General features: G+C 40.6%; 1 protein-coding gene across 4 annotated transcripts in view; it reads left to right on the forward strand.

Annotated features, from left to right (window-relative positions):
- Positions 1–11,528, forward strand: part of LOC143940355 (tRNA (32-2'-O)-methyltransferase regulator THADA-like) — a 67,652-nt gene extending 56,124 nt beyond the window's left edge. For 2 of the 4 annotated variants that reach the window (XM_077461612.1, XM_077461613.1), the window contains 5 exons: positions 1,409–1,638; positions 7,845–8,030; positions 8,104–8,349; positions 9,689–9,897; positions 10,331–11,528. In XM_077461612.1, coding sequence (XP_077317738.1) covers positions 1,409–1,638; positions 7,845–8,030; positions 8,104–8,349; positions 9,689–9,897; positions 10,331–10,563 — 1,104 coding nt within the window. In that variant the 3' untranslated portion in view covers positions 10,564–11,528. Of the gene's footprint in view, positions 1–1,408; positions 1,639–7,844; positions 8,350–9,688; positions 9,898–10,330 lie in introns of those variants that run through there. The other 2 variants (XR_013263859.1, XM_077461614.1) reach the window with 2 other exon arrangements.
- Positions 11,529–16,223: the final 4,695 nt, after the last annotated feature.

The following is a 16,223-nucleotide window of genomic DNA, read 5'->3' on the forward strand; positions in this document are numbered from 1 at the left end:
CATGTAATCCATGACACTTTGAGAATGAGATCAGGGCTCTGTGGGGGCTAAACAATTACTTCCTGGACACCTTATTCTTCTTTATGCTTTTAGATAGTTCTTAATGACATTGGTTGTATATTTGCGGTCGTTGTCCTGCTGCAGATTGTATGGCATGATGGAAAAGTGTCTGCTTGTATTTCTCAGCATTGATGACACCATTGATCCTGACCAAATCTACATCTTCATTTGCAGAAATGTAACCTCCACCATGCTTCACTGTGGCCTGCAGACACTCATTATTGTACCGCTCTCCAGCCCTTCAGAAAACAAACTGCCTCCTGCTACAGCCAAATATTTAAAATTTTGACTCCTCAGTCCAGAGCACCCAATTACATTTTTCTGCACCCCAATCCTATGTTTTCCTGCATAGTTGAGTCACTTAGCCTTCTTTCCATGTTAGTCGGACAGTTCCCACTGCTTTCTGCCAGTACTGTGCTGATGGCTCTGTTGGACATCTTCTGATGTTAAAGGAAAGCCTGATGTGTCTTTCATCTGCTTTATTAAATTTCCTTGGCCGACCACTGCACCTATGGCCTCAGCATTGCCCATTTTTGTGTTTTTTTTCAAAAGAGCTTGATCAGCACATATTGAAACCCCAGTCTGCTTTGAAATCATTGCCTGGGAAAGACCTTGGTGCTACAGTATAACTACCTTGTGTCTTGTTGTGCTCAGTCTTGCCATGATGTATGTATGACCTGTGACATGAAACAGTCTTCCAAAACCTCACCGTAGTAGCAGAGTTTGGCTGTTCCTCACCCAGTTTTAAGCCTCCCACACAGCTGTTTTTGTTTCATTTAATAACTTTGTTACCTACATATGAAATTGATGATCATTAACACCTGCTTGGCATAATTTGTTAATCTTACACCTAACTCTAATCCCACAAAATCCCTGACTTTGTGCAAGTGTAAGAATTGATGCTGGTTTGAAGCATGTGTGTATCTCAGTCTCATGTGTGTGTTAATATGGTTACCAGCTTACCCATACTTTAGTTTTATGCTTTGCATGACAATCTATTGTACTTTTGTGCCACCACTATTTGTGAGTGTATTATTTTGCAGAAACTAACCCGATCTGTTAATATAGCAGTGTTTTTTTATTTATTTATTTTTAATTGCTTTGTAAATAAAGTAAAAGGCAAATGGCATTATTCAGCAGTATTTTTTTGTCTCCAGGCGGTCCTACTAAATTCATAAATGTGGTCACATTTGGGTAAAATTAGTTGAAGATCTGCAATATACACTTTTAAAGAATATAAAGAAAGTGTTTTACCTGTACATATTTGCGTTAATTGCTTTGTTAATTATATTTTAATTCCTTGTAGTTTTCCTTTTCTTATCACATTTTGCTTATGTTTAAATTCCAGAATACATTATACGACATGTTGGGAGAAGATCACCATTTAAATCTCAGTCTGCATTTAGAGAGCTATGTCCATCTGCACAGAATCTGTCCTTCTCTCCTTGTTCACCACCCTCCGCACACAAAGAACATTGAGTGTATCAATGTCCTCCTCCACCTCCTAGAGTCTAGAAAAGGAGGACCTCAGATCCAAGGATATGCACTTTCCACACTCAGTCTGCTGCTGGCACATGGGTAACTAAAAGTCTAATATAGTATTGTATAAGAAATCAAAGAGGAGACTTCTATTGCATTTACACCAATGTATGTGTAAGCCGTGTAGTGTGTGTGTGTGTGTGTGTGTGTGTGTGTGTGTGTGTGTGTGTACAATTTAAAGGACTTTGGATTTACAAATGCAAAATAACAGGTTTAGTACAGTGAATGGGCACTGGCCAAAATGGCAAGAATTCCATACCTAGGCATAACCCTCCCAGCTCAGCTAAGCCTCAGTTTTACCTAGTGTTCTTAGGTGATGGATGTACATATGAAAATCTCTCTCTGAGGACCTCCTTTTGATGGCTTTAGTTCCCATAATTTCTGCCCTTAATTTTAACACCCCTGCTGGGGTAGAGAAGGACTTCATGTATGAGTCATTATGGCTAGAAGGCCAAGAGGAGACTGTACCCAGACCCCACATGCAAGAGCAGAGATGGCCTGTAATGTCGGTCAGCACTGGATCCTGCGGACAGGGTAATGTGTAACAGATGACCTCGTCCTGTACAGGGCCTGGGCAGTGCTCCCCTTCCCCTAAGTCGAGTCTTTGAAGGTCCTGTGAGGTTTACACGTAATGATGAGTGAAAATTGCTCTGCAATGATTTAATGACTGCTAATGTGGCTTTCATGGCCCTGATCGCATGCAAGACCAAATCGGTGCGTACAAGACCTTTTTGGCGTGTTTCAACTGCTTTCAGTAATTCAGGTAGGGAATTGGGCTATTTACATAAAAGAAAAAGGAATGAACCATGTACTACCCTAGGCCAATAGTTGATAGTAAAAGCCACAACTGAATGAAATTGAAAGCTGTGTTTACTCCATAAGAAACTGTAGCACTATAAAGCTTAAAAAAAGTAATTTTATCTTAAAACAAATCATGGTTTAGAATTCTCTAGCTCGAATGCATAAAAAATAATTAAGAACAACAACCCAGTTTAGAATTTTTCCCCCAAATGCATTCACAGAATTATCAAAAAGTCAGTAAAAAGAATTTGACCGGCAGTGGGATCTTCATTGAATTTCAACTCAGGTCTTTATTATCTGGCTGTATGTAAATATTTTTTACCTTCATTATACTGATTCCATTTTGGGTTCTTAATGATATGAAATTGGCTATAAATGCTGCACAATAATGAACTGTGGTTTACCTTGTTTATGTTTAAATACCAGGATCTTCATAGAAGTTCAGACAGATCCCATGTGAATCTTATTTGTTTTATTTTTTTTTTTTTTTTTTTGTTTCAAAAAGTTTTATTAATATAAGACAGAGTATTAACAAATAACACATGTATAAAGCAGGTTACATAACTCAATTTTAAATTCCATTTCCACAATCAGAGTACTTATTACTACCATAGAGAACTAGTAGTAGGCGAAACTGGAGATTATAGTGGACCCAATTGTTCAACTGGATTTTGTGTCCATGTATAAGTTAGAAGAGCAACAGGAGGATCTTATGACCCCTGAAAACATCATAAGAGATAATACCGCCTAGTCCTACGGTGACCTCTATTGTACACCCTCTTTGTATACATCTGTAGACAAGATGTCCAGGTACGCTTTAGTATGACCTGAGGGAATGTGATCTAGGCAGACCTACTGTGGCTTGATATGTAGGGGGGGGGTATGCTTAATTGGAGGCTAAAGAGGGTTGTTGAAAAACATGGGGAATGGTGAATACTTTGGGGTTATATATCGTTCAAAGAGTGCATAGGTGAAAAATTGCATAGTGCGTGGTGCACTATTGTCATGAAGAGGAGTATTATTGAGTGTGGAGTCTGGAGATATGTGTCGATATAGGGTATGTACGGCAAAGTCTAAAGATATAGAAAGAAAACGGGGGGGGGGGGGGTGCCAAGGAGGGGGTAAGGAAGTACAGATGGGATGGGATAAGGGAAGGAGATTATGATATGAGTTTCAGGTGTGGGGGAAATAAGGGGGAAACAAGGGGGGAGAGGGTCTCTGGCTTACTCCCATCATAAAGTAAAGGAGACTTATTTGTTTTATATCATTTTTTTATCTATTTATTGAATATTCTGTGAAATTTACATGGTAGGATTAAATGTTTTGTCATTATTTTTTTTAATATTATGCTTTCATATTTAAAGGATAGCTAAAGGTAATTTTTTTTGTCATGCTTACTCCCTCTGTGCAGTTGGTTTTGTACAGAGTGGCCCTTATCCTCTTCTGGTGTCCCTCAGAGGCACTCCTGGCTCCTCATCTTCTCGAGTACCCCGTCGGAGAAGCGCTGTCCCTTGGGGCACCCGTGCGGGCACGCACCCACGTCCTGCTGCTGCGTCTATTGACACAGACAGCGGGACTCAGCCCCACCCTCCACATCGTTGGATTTGATTGACAGCAGCAGAAGCCAATGGCTGCACTGCCATCAGTCTATCCAGTCAGGACACGAGACACTGGCTGGAGCTGGTGTGCTCGTTCCCGCCACGGGAAAGACCAGGTTCAGTTAAGTAAAACGGGGGGGGGGGGCGGGCCACTGGGGGGATGCTACACTAAAGCAGGTTTTTCACCTGATGCATAGAATGCATTAAGGTGAAAAACCTTGCGGGTTTACAACCCCTTTAAAGCATTATTAGTCCCCAAAACAAAAATGAAATATATTGCAGCTTGCCAGTGCTTGGATGTTGTAGCTACGTTTATTTATTTTCTTTTTTTTTTTTTTTTTTTTTTTTTTCTTTTCTTTTTTTTTTTTTGCCCTTTATTTCATCTGGTGAGCCAGCCAGTAACCTAGTTCCTGGATGAAGTAGCGAAGCAAACAACTTTTGGAGAGCAGTATTGTCAGTCTGGGGAGAGGTTACTTTTAGATTAGCAGATTTAGACTTGACTAAACAAAACTAAAGCTGAACTGCAGCCTACACTTATAATGCAAACACAAAGAGAGGGGAGCCTCTGGGTGCAGATTTGTTTAAAAGTACAATTTTATTTTAAAGCTAATAAAAACAGACTCGCATTTTCCATTAGCGATTAAAGCATTATAATCCATCAAAACAATTCGATCAGTCATCATATCCATCTAGTTTGCAGTCTGCCTGGCCGCTCTTCCCTATGTGCCCACTGTTTAGATGGAAAACTGCCGGCCGCAGTGGGCACAATGTATGGAGAACGAGGCTTGAGGCGCTGCTGCAAGCGGGACACGAGGAGATGACGTCACTACTCCGCGACACGTTTCCTGAGCTTTCGGGGCGCGATGGATAGGCGACCGTGCTGCTCCTTCAAAGCCAATGATGGATATCAATGGGGGCATTAAATGGAAATAGAAAGGGGGGAGTGGCCAGACGTTGTTCAATTGAAAGGAAGTGATAATAAAGGAAGGGGAAAGAAATGGAAGGGAGAGGGAGAAAAATTAACTATAAAAACAATGAGGACGTTAAATGGAAATAAAAAGGGGGTGGATGGCCAGAAATGGAAAGGAGGGGAGAAAAATTAACTATAAAAACAATGGGGGAGTTAAATGAACATAAAATTAAAAGGGGGGGAGTGGCCAGAAGTCGTTCAATTAAAAAGAGGTGATGATAAGGGAAGGAGAAAGAAATGGAAGAGGAGGGGGAAAAAGGTTAACTATAAAAACAATCTGCCTACACTTATAAGCAGTTACAGCAAACTACCTTTTTTTTTTTTTTTTTTTTTTTTTTTTTTTTTCCTTTTCTGGTGGAGCTAAAATCTGATCATTGCAAGTACCTCCTGAGTGGTAAATGGTTTGTCTCAACCATCTAACTGCTCACCAGATGAAAATAAAGGGGGAAAAAAAGCCTTCAAAAGGAAAACTAATGTTGCTGCTATATCTAAGGATTAGTTATCTGCAATTTTAAAGCAGAGTTCCACCCAAAAGTGAAACTTCCACTTTAAAGCCTCCTCCCTATCTCCTATTTGTGAAACTGAGCTTTTGTGGAGAAGAGGGGGAGCAGATACCCGATTTTGACAGTTACCTGCTCCCACTTCTGCTTCCGATCGCCTAAGGCAGTGATGGCGAACCTTGGCACCCCAGATGTTTTGGAACTACATTTCCCATGATGCTCATCTACACTTCAGAGTGCATGAGCATCATGGGAAATGTAGTTCCAAAACACCTGGAGTGCCAAGGTTCGCCATCACTGGCCTAAGGCAACACAAATGGAAGTTCTCCTTCCCCTCTCCCTCCCGAAGTCTTCTGGGACACATGACAGGTCCAGGAAGACTTTGGGACCAGTTATGTGCGCAGTGGGCACCCGGCTGTGAAGCCACAAGCTGTCGCAGCTGGGTGCCCATAGTGAAGATTCCGGCACCGCTGAGGGAAGACACGGGGAGAACACGGCTGGGGTGAGTGCACCGCTGGATCGTGGGACAGGTGAGTGTCTGTCTACTAAAAATCTTATTTTTTTTTTTGCAAATTTTTGTAGCTGCTGACTTTAAAAAAAAAAAACTAATTACTGTGTGTGTGTGTGGACACTTTCTTGAATTAAAAAAAAAAAAAAACGGTACAGTTATCCTAATTTTTTTGTATAATGTGAAAGATGATGTTACACCTAGTAAATAAATACCAAACATTTCACGCTTTATAATTGCACGCACTTGTGAAATGGCGACAAATGGTACCTAAAAATCTCCATAGGCAACATTTTTCGTTTTTTTTTTTTTTTTTTTTTTTTTTTTTTTTTACGGTTACCAGGTTAGAGTTACGGAGAAGGTTTAATGCTAGACTTATTGCTCTCGCTCTGACAATCATGTCGATACCTCACATGTGTGATTTGAACACCGTTTACATATGCGGGCACGACTTCCGGATGCGTCTTCTTTGCTGCGTGAGCTCGCGGTGACGGGGTCGCTTTGAATTTTTTTTTTCTTATTTTTATATTATTAAATTGTGCTTTAAAAAAAAAAAAATTTGATCACTTTTATTTCTGTCGCAAGGAATGTAAACATCCCTTGGCACAGTAATGGGTAGGGGTGCAACGGATCAAAAAACTCACGGATCAGATGGTTGTCACGGATCAGATAATTTTTTCAGATCAGCAAATAATAATTGAATTTGCAAAAACCTGTTAAAATTCCACCACCATATAGTCCCTACTGTAATATCCACGTCATCTCCCCATTGCAACATTGGCTGGGTATTGCAGAGTATGGAGGGATGGCTGTGACTGCAATTGTCAGAGCATCATGGCACCAGTTTGTTTACAAGTGATCGCTCCATCATTTGATGGAGCGATTACATTGTAAACAGCCGATGGGTGCACCAAGATGGCTGCCGCTCCAGAGCTAGTCCGAAGCCGCGGCCTTTCCTAAGGCCGAGGTCGCGGAGTGCTCCGCAGATCTCGGTGTGTGCCGATCCGAACAGGGTGACCCGTTCAGATCACAGATTGGTGACAATCCGTTGCACCCCTAGTAATAGGTGGTGACAGGTACTCTTTATGGAGGGATTGGGGTCTAAAGAACCTCCAATCCCTCCTTTGCACTTCAAAGTATTCAGATCACCAAAAACTGTGTATCTGAATACTGTATATTTTTTAAAATCTGGCACCATTGGTAGCCGAGTAAACAGGAAGTGACGTTGCTTCCGTGTTTACATCCAGGAGACTGGAACAAAGTCATTTCCTGCTTCATTCCAGTCTGTCACTAGCCGCCAGAAGCAGTGGCTGTTCGATCGTGCCTTCTGGTGGAACGGGAAGGGGGGGAGGGGGGGGGGACGTCCCTCCCGCTCCTCCGGTATAACAGCCGAGTGGCTTTTAGCCACATCAGTTGTTATACCTGGAAAGCCGATTGCCTGCTCTAAACAACAGTATTGGGATGATGCCTGCAGCTGCATTTCATCCCGGTATAAACCCTGAAAGCCGAGGACACACATCTGTGTACGCGTGGCGGGAAGTGGTTAACCGCTTTAACTTGTACAATAGTTTGGTACGTGTGGGTTTTTTTATTTTTTTATTCTTGAATTATAGTTGCATCTCAGCACCAAGAAACACTATGTCTTAACCGGTCGGTATGAAATAATATATAATGTGTGTACTGTATTGTGTACAGGAGTGATAGAAAGTGTATGTTGATGTCAAATGTTAAGTATTTTTAGAACAATTCGTTTTTCGCAGTTTAGCACTATTATGCTATCCAGTCTTTTTTATTTATTTTTTAGGTTTTATGCCAAAAGCATAACTGCCAATTAGGTTGCATTTCTGTTTATATTTTTTGATTTGTAGTCAAGTTCTGGATGACCTCTCCCTGGTTACCCGCTGGCTCTCTATCCTCACAGCTTATGCAGACCCAGCTATTTCCTGTGAGAAATTGCGTCTAGCTGCAGCAGATGCACTTCAATTGGTTGGAGTTGACCTGGTGAGACTAGCTCTCAAGTGTGATACATCAAAGCTTGCACAACTGGCAGTAAGGTAAGAAGTTCTCACTATTGGTGTATTATTAGTTTTCTTTTTTTCATCACTCCTTTCTTTATTTTTGCATTAGAGCCATATTATGTGCAGTGAATTTGCTGCAAGATGAGGACAGAGGTGTTAGAGAACTTACTACAAGGTTCGCTGTGACAGCCTTAAATCGGCCACCTGAGACAACTTTCCACAGTGACTGGGCCATTGTGTGTCTCCTGGAACTTCTGAGGGACTCTTTCTGGGGCTATGAGGAGACCTTTAATGCTCTAATACATCAACTGCCTTCATGTGATCTGCGGACTGTACTATCATTCCTTAATGAAAGGTAATTGACTTAGTATAGTACTTGCTTCAGTCTGTAAATGCAGCTAATGCTGCGTACACACGACCGTTTTTCCCTTCAGAATAAACTCTGATGGTTTTTCCGATGGCGTTCCGCTGAAACTTGCCTACACATGATCACACCAAAGTCCGATCGTTTAGAACACGGTGGCGTACAACATGTACGACGGGACTAGCAAAAGGAAGTTCAGTAGCCAATAGCTGCCATTTCATCATTTTTGGTCCGTCGGAACAGCATACAGACAAACAGGTTTTCCCGATAGAAATTGATTCCATCATAAAGACTTAAAACATGTTCTATTTCTAAGTCTGTCAGAATTTTTGAAAAAAAAAAAAGTTTGCTGAAGCCCACACATGATCGGACTATCTGATGAAATTATTCCGTCTGACTTTTTATGCCGGAAAGTCTAACCGTGTGTGCGCGGCATTACAGCTCTATGCTCAAAATTTTAAATCCTACTCATTTCCACATTGGATGTCAAATATTTCTAGCCTACTGCTTTTAATCTGAACAATTTTGACGTTTATAAATGTACCTAGTGAAGATCCCCCACATATTTACTACTTTGAATATTGTGATACATTCACTAAGCTCTGTTGATATGCACTGCTATGTAACAGAATTCGCAGAGCCTGCCTTCTGACCTACAGATTTTTCAAGTAAGATTATATTGGATTGTAAAATATAACAATTTTTTATTATTATTACCGTGCTGATGCAAGTGTATTCTTTGACCATAGATCTGCTTTAGGGCTCCTTACACAAGGGGCAGACTCCGCGAGCTCAGCAGGGAATCAATCTGCTTATCCCCGCAGAGCAGGTGGATGGCTGGTCCATATCAGACACAGCCCGGTCTCCTCTTTGGGCGGTTAGATGTAAATGGACTGCCTGTCCGTTTACACCCAAATGCCATCCGATCTGTCTGTTTTTAGTGTATTGGATCGGATTGGATGTCAGCAGGTGTAAACGGACACATGTCTGTTTAAAGCCGCCGCTCCGTAGAGGAAAAGGGATCAGTCTGCTTTTGTGAAAGGAGCTTAAGAATGTTACCAGTGATGGCAAAACAGGGTAATTCTACATGGCAGTTTTCAAGTTTAGTTAGGACATGCAAATGGCATTAACTTTAGCAATATGGTTTTCATTTAGTACAATAAAAGATGATTGTTTGCCAACAGCAAACATAAAACGTGTTGTGTTAGGCAGCGCAAATAATAATAATAATGGAACTTATAAAGTGTTAGACCCCCTACTTCACAGTGTTCCAGCTTTAATTTATTATTCTTGCTAAAATATCTGTGATGTGCTTCTCGTGTTTTTACAGATCTGTTGCTCTATATGAGGAGGATAAACCAAATATGTTTGCAGATCCCAATTTCCTTTCCTCCCTCTTGCATCCATTGCTTTATGACTTGATGGGTGTCATGTCACGCACAGTTTCCTTGTGCTCAGTTTTGCTGCAGTGGGTGCAGTTCACAACAACAATAGTAAAAGAGCAGTTAAGACAATACCACAGTTGGAAAAAACAGCATGGTAAGTAATATAATAAAAGGTAAAGTGTGATGTAAGCTGGCCATACACTAAAGATTACAGTGTGTAGAAGTGTGGGGTTAATTGAGCTGTGGAACATTTTTTGTTTTTATGTATCTTTTTATGAACAACCCCCACTCTTCTTCACTTTACAAGTTCTCAGTGTGTACATAAAGTATTGCAATCACCCCCAGTAATGATTTAATCTGATGAAAGCGGCATTAATTGGCTAGAAAAAAAACCTCCTACTGGCTTTTCAATTATTGTCCAAGGGGTTTGGGGGGTTTTCTTCTGGTACTCATAAATATTAGAAATGTCAACCAAGCCCACTGATATTGGAACTCCAAATTTGCCCCATATACTACACAATAGTAGAGAAAAAAAGTTGAATTTAACTAGTGAAATGTTTGTTTCTAACACTTGTTGCCATTTCCAGATTCCCTGTGTGTTTCATGGCTTGCAGCTTCTGGGTGTTCCCGGGTACATTCTGCTGTTTTAGGTTTGTTGATTCGAGGAGAGCTTCTTCTCAGAGCTCATGAAATAATAACACAAGTTGGCACTCCGCATACTCTGGGCGCCCTAAGGGAGGAGCTAGTTCAGCTAAAGGAGGAACTTGCTTTGCACGGCTTAGGATCTTCCAGTATGAAGATGAAAATGGGACATTCCTAGAGACATTCCCCTACGGCTACAAACTTGGGCAACTGAATAAATGTATATTTTCAGTGTATGTAAGCATGCTTTTAATGTAAAAGAACACACAGAGAACTGTGAAGCCATAATATATGGCATCCTGATCCCTCTCCCAATGAATGGTGTCCTTTTAATAATTTTATTATCATTTCTAGCTATGTCCGCTCTAACATTTCCCTTTTAATGTAGTTAAAGTACCCATAAATCAGATTAGTCTATCTTGTCTGACAGAGAAGAATCTTTTATATGGTGGAATAAACCTTTATGAAGTGACCTCATCCGTGTGCTACTGGATGATTGCTGTACACAGCAGAGTGGACATACGCTTATGAGCAAGGCATCTGATTCATCTGTAGACATTAGAAGGAGATGCAGGTCTCAAGCATCTTTAAAAGTGAGAAATGTCTTTTAGTATGTAATAAATGTGGCATCATGATCGATCAGTAAGGAACCCCAACAAATGTAATGGTCTTGTGTCATACTATAACTGGGTACTGACATTTTATAGGTAAAGTTGATCCAGGGAAAAACCGATTGCCTCTCGGCGGCGGAGGAAGGATTTTTTTTTCCCCTGCTGTAGCAATTTGGATCATGCTTTTGCTGGGTTTTTTTTTTTTTTTTTTTTTTTTTTTTTTTTTTTTTTTGCCTTCCTCTGGATCAGCTGTGGGTATAGGATTGTATTTTTTTTTTTTTTTTTGTGGTTGAACTGGATGGACTTGTCTTTTTTCAACCTGACTATTTAACTATGTGTGAGACTTCATGTACTTTTAAATAAATAAAAATATGTGCCAACGTGATCAAAACCTAACTGCAAGCATTGATCCTATTCTTGTGTCAGTTATCAAAGCTATATTTTATGTCTTGGACAAATTATAGAAAATAATCATGTTTTTAATAGTATTTAACATGTTGCTACCAATAAAATTTATATTTTTACTTTTTAATGAATGCAGTATTTTGTTCTTAATTTTTATAATAAAATTATGTATTGGACTTGTGTCCTAATATTTCCTTTTGGCTTTGTAGGGAATACCTCAAACGGACAGAGATTGATCCCTGGTTCACATTGATGCGATTTGCGTGCAATGCCACATTTGCGGCTCCACACCAATTCCCAAAAGTAGTTTCTGTACTACTTTTGGTGATTTCGGGTAGCTTCCAGATTCGGATTAGCCCCCTGTCCGCAGACCCTCACAACCACAGCCCAGGGTTGTGGGGAAGAGACCCTTGTGCCCCCTTGCCCCAAAGCACCCCCCCATGTTGAGGGCATGTGACCTGGTATGGTTCATGAGGGGGGCACTCGCTTGTCTCGCACCTTTCCTGACCTGCCAGGCTGCATGCCCAGATAAGGGTCTGGTATGGATTTGGGGGGGGGGGGGGGGGCACACGCCTTTATTTCTTTTTATTTAGCTGTCAGAGGGGAAACCCATTGTGACAGCTGATGACTCATTGGTTGTTAAAGACTCCTTAACAACCAGCTTACACTGCAACCCCATTTGGGCAAAGCTTTGCCCAGTCAGGGTGCAGAATGTGCAGTGCTTAGAGCATTGAGGGCGAACACCCTGCAAATTCAGGTGTTCATCGAACGGTCGACGAGGCAAATGTTTGGCCCGAACTCATGCTTGGGCCGAAACTTCGCCCATCCCTAATGTACAGTATATGATATCAAAAGATACAGAGAATGTGGCAAAATCTCTATGTGCAAGAGACCAGGCCAAAACCCAATATTAGATGCTCATGATCTTCAGGCCCTCAGATGGCACTGCATTAAAAACAGAAATTATTCTGTGGTGAGGATCACTGCATGGGCTCATGAATACTTACAAAAACACTGTCTGCGAACACAGTTCTACGTCATTCAAAAAATGCAGGTTAAAACTCTATCATGCAAAAAAGAAGCCATAACTGAACGTAATCCAGAAATGTCACCATCTTCTCTGGGCCCAAGCTCATTTAAAATAGTCTTGCCAAGTGGAAATCTGTTCTGTGGTCAGACGAATTGATATTTCACATTTCTTTTTGGCAACCATGGGCGTCGCATCCTCCAGACTAAAGAGGACACTGACTTCCGCCTGGTTAGTTGTGCTCAGTTTGAAAGCTGTCATCTCTGATAGTATGGGGTGCATTAGTATGTATGGAATGGGCAGATTGCGCATTTTCAAAGGCATCATCAATGCTGCAAGATATATTTAGGTTTTAAAGCAGCATATACTCCCATTCAGACAACAATATTTTAGCAGGACAATGCTGTACTGCATCTATGACAATGGCATGGTTTCATAGTACAGGTAGAAGTCTGGGTGCTCAACTTGCCTGCCTGCAGTCCAGACCTTTCACAAATTCAAATATTTGGTGCAACTTGAAATGAAAAATATGACACAGAAGACCCAGGACTGTTGAGCAGTTAGAATCCAATATCAGGCAGGAATGGGACAACATTCCTCTCCCAAAACTCCAGCAACTGGTCTCATGAGTTCCCAGACAATTACAGAGCTTTGCTAAAAGAAGGGGTGATGCTACACCATAGTGAACATGGTCCTGTCCCCACTTTTTTGAGATGTGTTGTTGCCATCAATGAAAAAAATGTCCCTATTTCATTAATTTCCTAAAATGGTACAATGTATATTTTCGCAATTTAAACATTCTGATGCAGTGCCTTGGCACCCCCTTGGCATTTTTAATGTTTTGTTGCCTCACAACCTGGAATTAACATGGATTGGTTTGAGAATTTGCATCATTTAATTTACAGAATATGCCCACAGCTTCTCAATAAAAAAAAAAAAAAAAACAAATCGGACAAAACAAACTCACGTGCATAACTCACCCCCCTAAAGTCAATACTTTGTAGAGCCACCTTTTGTGGCTATCACAGCTGCAAGTTGCTTTGGATAAATCTCTGAGCTTGCCACATCTTACCACTGGGATTTTTGCCCATTCCTCCTTGCAAAACTGCTCCAGCTACTTCAAGTTGGATGGTTTGCACTTGTGAACAGCAATCTTTAAGTCTGACTGCAGATTTTCTATTTTATTGAGGTCTGGGCTTAGACGAGGCCATTCCAACACATTTACATGTTTCCCCTTAAACCACTCAAGTGTTGCTTTAGCCGTATGTTTGGAGTCATTGTCCTGCTAGAAGGTGAACCTCTGTCCTAGCCTCAAATCACACAAAGAGTGGTACAGGATTTTCTCAAGAATATCCATGTATTTAGCACCATCCATCTTTCCCTCAACTCTAACTAGTTTCCCAGTCCCGACTACTGAAAAACATCCCCTCATCAGGATGTTGTTGCCATCACCATGTTTCACTGTGGGGATGGTGTTCTTTGGGTGATGCGTTGGGTTTTCTCCAGACATAGCGTTTTCTTTGGCCAAAGTGTTAAATTTTAGTCTCATCAGACCAGAGCACCTTCCTCCATACATTTTGGGAGTCTCACAAACTCAAAACGTGCCATTTTGTTTTTTACTGAAAGTAATGGCTTTCTTCTGGCCACTCTGCCATAAAGCCCAACTCTATGTAGCGTATGGCTTATTGTTATCCTATGTACAGATACTCCAGCCTCTGCTGTGGAACTCTGCAGCTCTTCCAGGCTTACCTTAGGTCTCTGTGCTGCCTCTCTGATTAATGCCCTCCTTGCCCAGTCCGTGAGTTATGGTGTGCGGTCGTCCCTTGCCAGATTTGCTCTTGTGCCATGTTCTTTCCATTTGGTTATGATAAATTTGATGGTGCTCGTAGGGATCGTCAAAGATTTGGATTTTTTTTTTATAACCTAACCCTGACTTGTACTTCTCAACAACATTGTCCCTTGCTTGTTTGGAGAGTTCCTTGGTCTTCATGGCAGTGTTTGGGTAGTGGTGCCTGTTGCTTAGGTGTGTCAGCCTCTGGGGCCTTTCAAAAAGGTGTATGTATGTGTAATATAAATATATATATATATATATATATATATATATATATATATATATATATATATATATATATATATATATATATATATATATATGACAGATCATGTGACACTTAGATTGTACACAGATGGACATCATTTCACTAATGATGTGACTTCTGAAGGTAATTGGTTGCACCGGAGCATTTTATGGGCTTCATAACAAAGGGGGTGAATACATATGCACATGCCAATTATCATTTTTTTATTTCTGAAAAATAGTTTTATGTATATGTTCTAATTTTACTTTACCAACTTAGACTATTGTGTTCTGAATCATCACATATAATTCAGATTACAAAAAAAACATTGAACTAAAGGCTGTAATGTAACAAAATAGGTAAAACACCAAAGGGGTGAATACTTTTGCAAAGCACTGTATTTTCTATTGTGAATAAAATAGGTTGAGATTTGCAAATCATTGTGTTCTTCCCATTCCCTCGTTTTCAGCTGGGGGGAGGAGAAACAGCAGGACCACTAATTTGCCCTGTGAATGGCTGTGCAGAGAGGGGTGTGTTTGGACAAGTCTGATCATTGGAGGAGAGCACACTGAGCTTTCAGCATAGCTAGGGAACTGACCACTTTGTTCTCCTGATTTAATGTAGTCAGTTTTTAATAGGAAAGCAAGTGAACACCAGAGATTTCACACAAATACAAAGCAAACAGGATCCTTTTTAATACAAGTACATGGCATAGCAGCTCCATATCAGGATTATGATATTTTGGGTTTATATACTCCTTTAAAACCTATAGGGCTGAGGTGCCGGTGGGGTCAGCCATCTCATCTATGTCAATAGGGAGTGGTGAGTATGATTTTCACTAGATCGTGGTAGAGACTTCTGTCTCTTATGTTTCTCCCAATGTTGGCAGGAATGTGTATGCCATCTTTAATATACAGTATGTGCATTAAACCTATAGATATTCTACTTATTGGACACAGTAGTACTCATTAATCATGAGTTGGGCACATTTTAGAATCACTTTTATAGTCTAGGGAAATTTTGCTGACTTGACATAAGGTACTCCATATTTCTAGGGGTTCTTTTGTGTAATTCATATTTTAAAGGTGCTGTTTGGTTGGAAACGCTCTGATGATGCAGACCTCTCCAGAGTAGTTTTTGCCTTCAAGAGAAAAAAAACCCTCCCAGGCCTTTTCGGTTAATGCCAGAAACATGCTGGGCAATTGGGAAGGCTGTGCAACCATGTTTATATCACTGTATTGTAACTCAGACATGCCGCTCCATCTAGAAGGCTTTGCAACTTTAACCCCACTCAACCACAAGGGGCATAGCTTGCTGCAACTAATCAAGTTACAGAGAGCCAGGCTGAACGCAACCAAATTACTGATGGGTGCGCACAAATTTGTTCATGTGCAGTGGACAAGATATAGTCAGTCCACATGTTTGGTGATGTCACACGTACCAATAGAGACCAGGAGGGTGTCTGCTTCTAAAGAGAAAAAAAAGTATTTAGAATTTCTATTTTAAATGCTGCTGTATATTTTTTTCTTATGACATTTCTTAGTAGTTTGAATAAAAGAGGACCAATATAGATTTTGAAATACATAAACAATAAATAAAACAAATGAATAGTTTGCAATAAAATGATCGCACTAGGTTGTCTGCGAAGGTTCTCGTTTATCTATATCGGTGTTTCTCATCTCCAGTCCTCAAGACACCCCAACAGGTCATGCTTTCA

This window comes from Lithobates pipiens, unplaced genomic scaffold, assembly GCF_037356315.1.
Source record: "Lithobates pipiens isolate NorthernLeopardFrog02 unplaced genomic scaffold, aLitPip1_a1.2 Scaffold_3, whole genome shotgun sequence".
Lineage (NCBI taxonomy): Eukaryota > Metazoa > Chordata > Amphibia > Anura > Ranidae > Lithobates > Lithobates pipiens.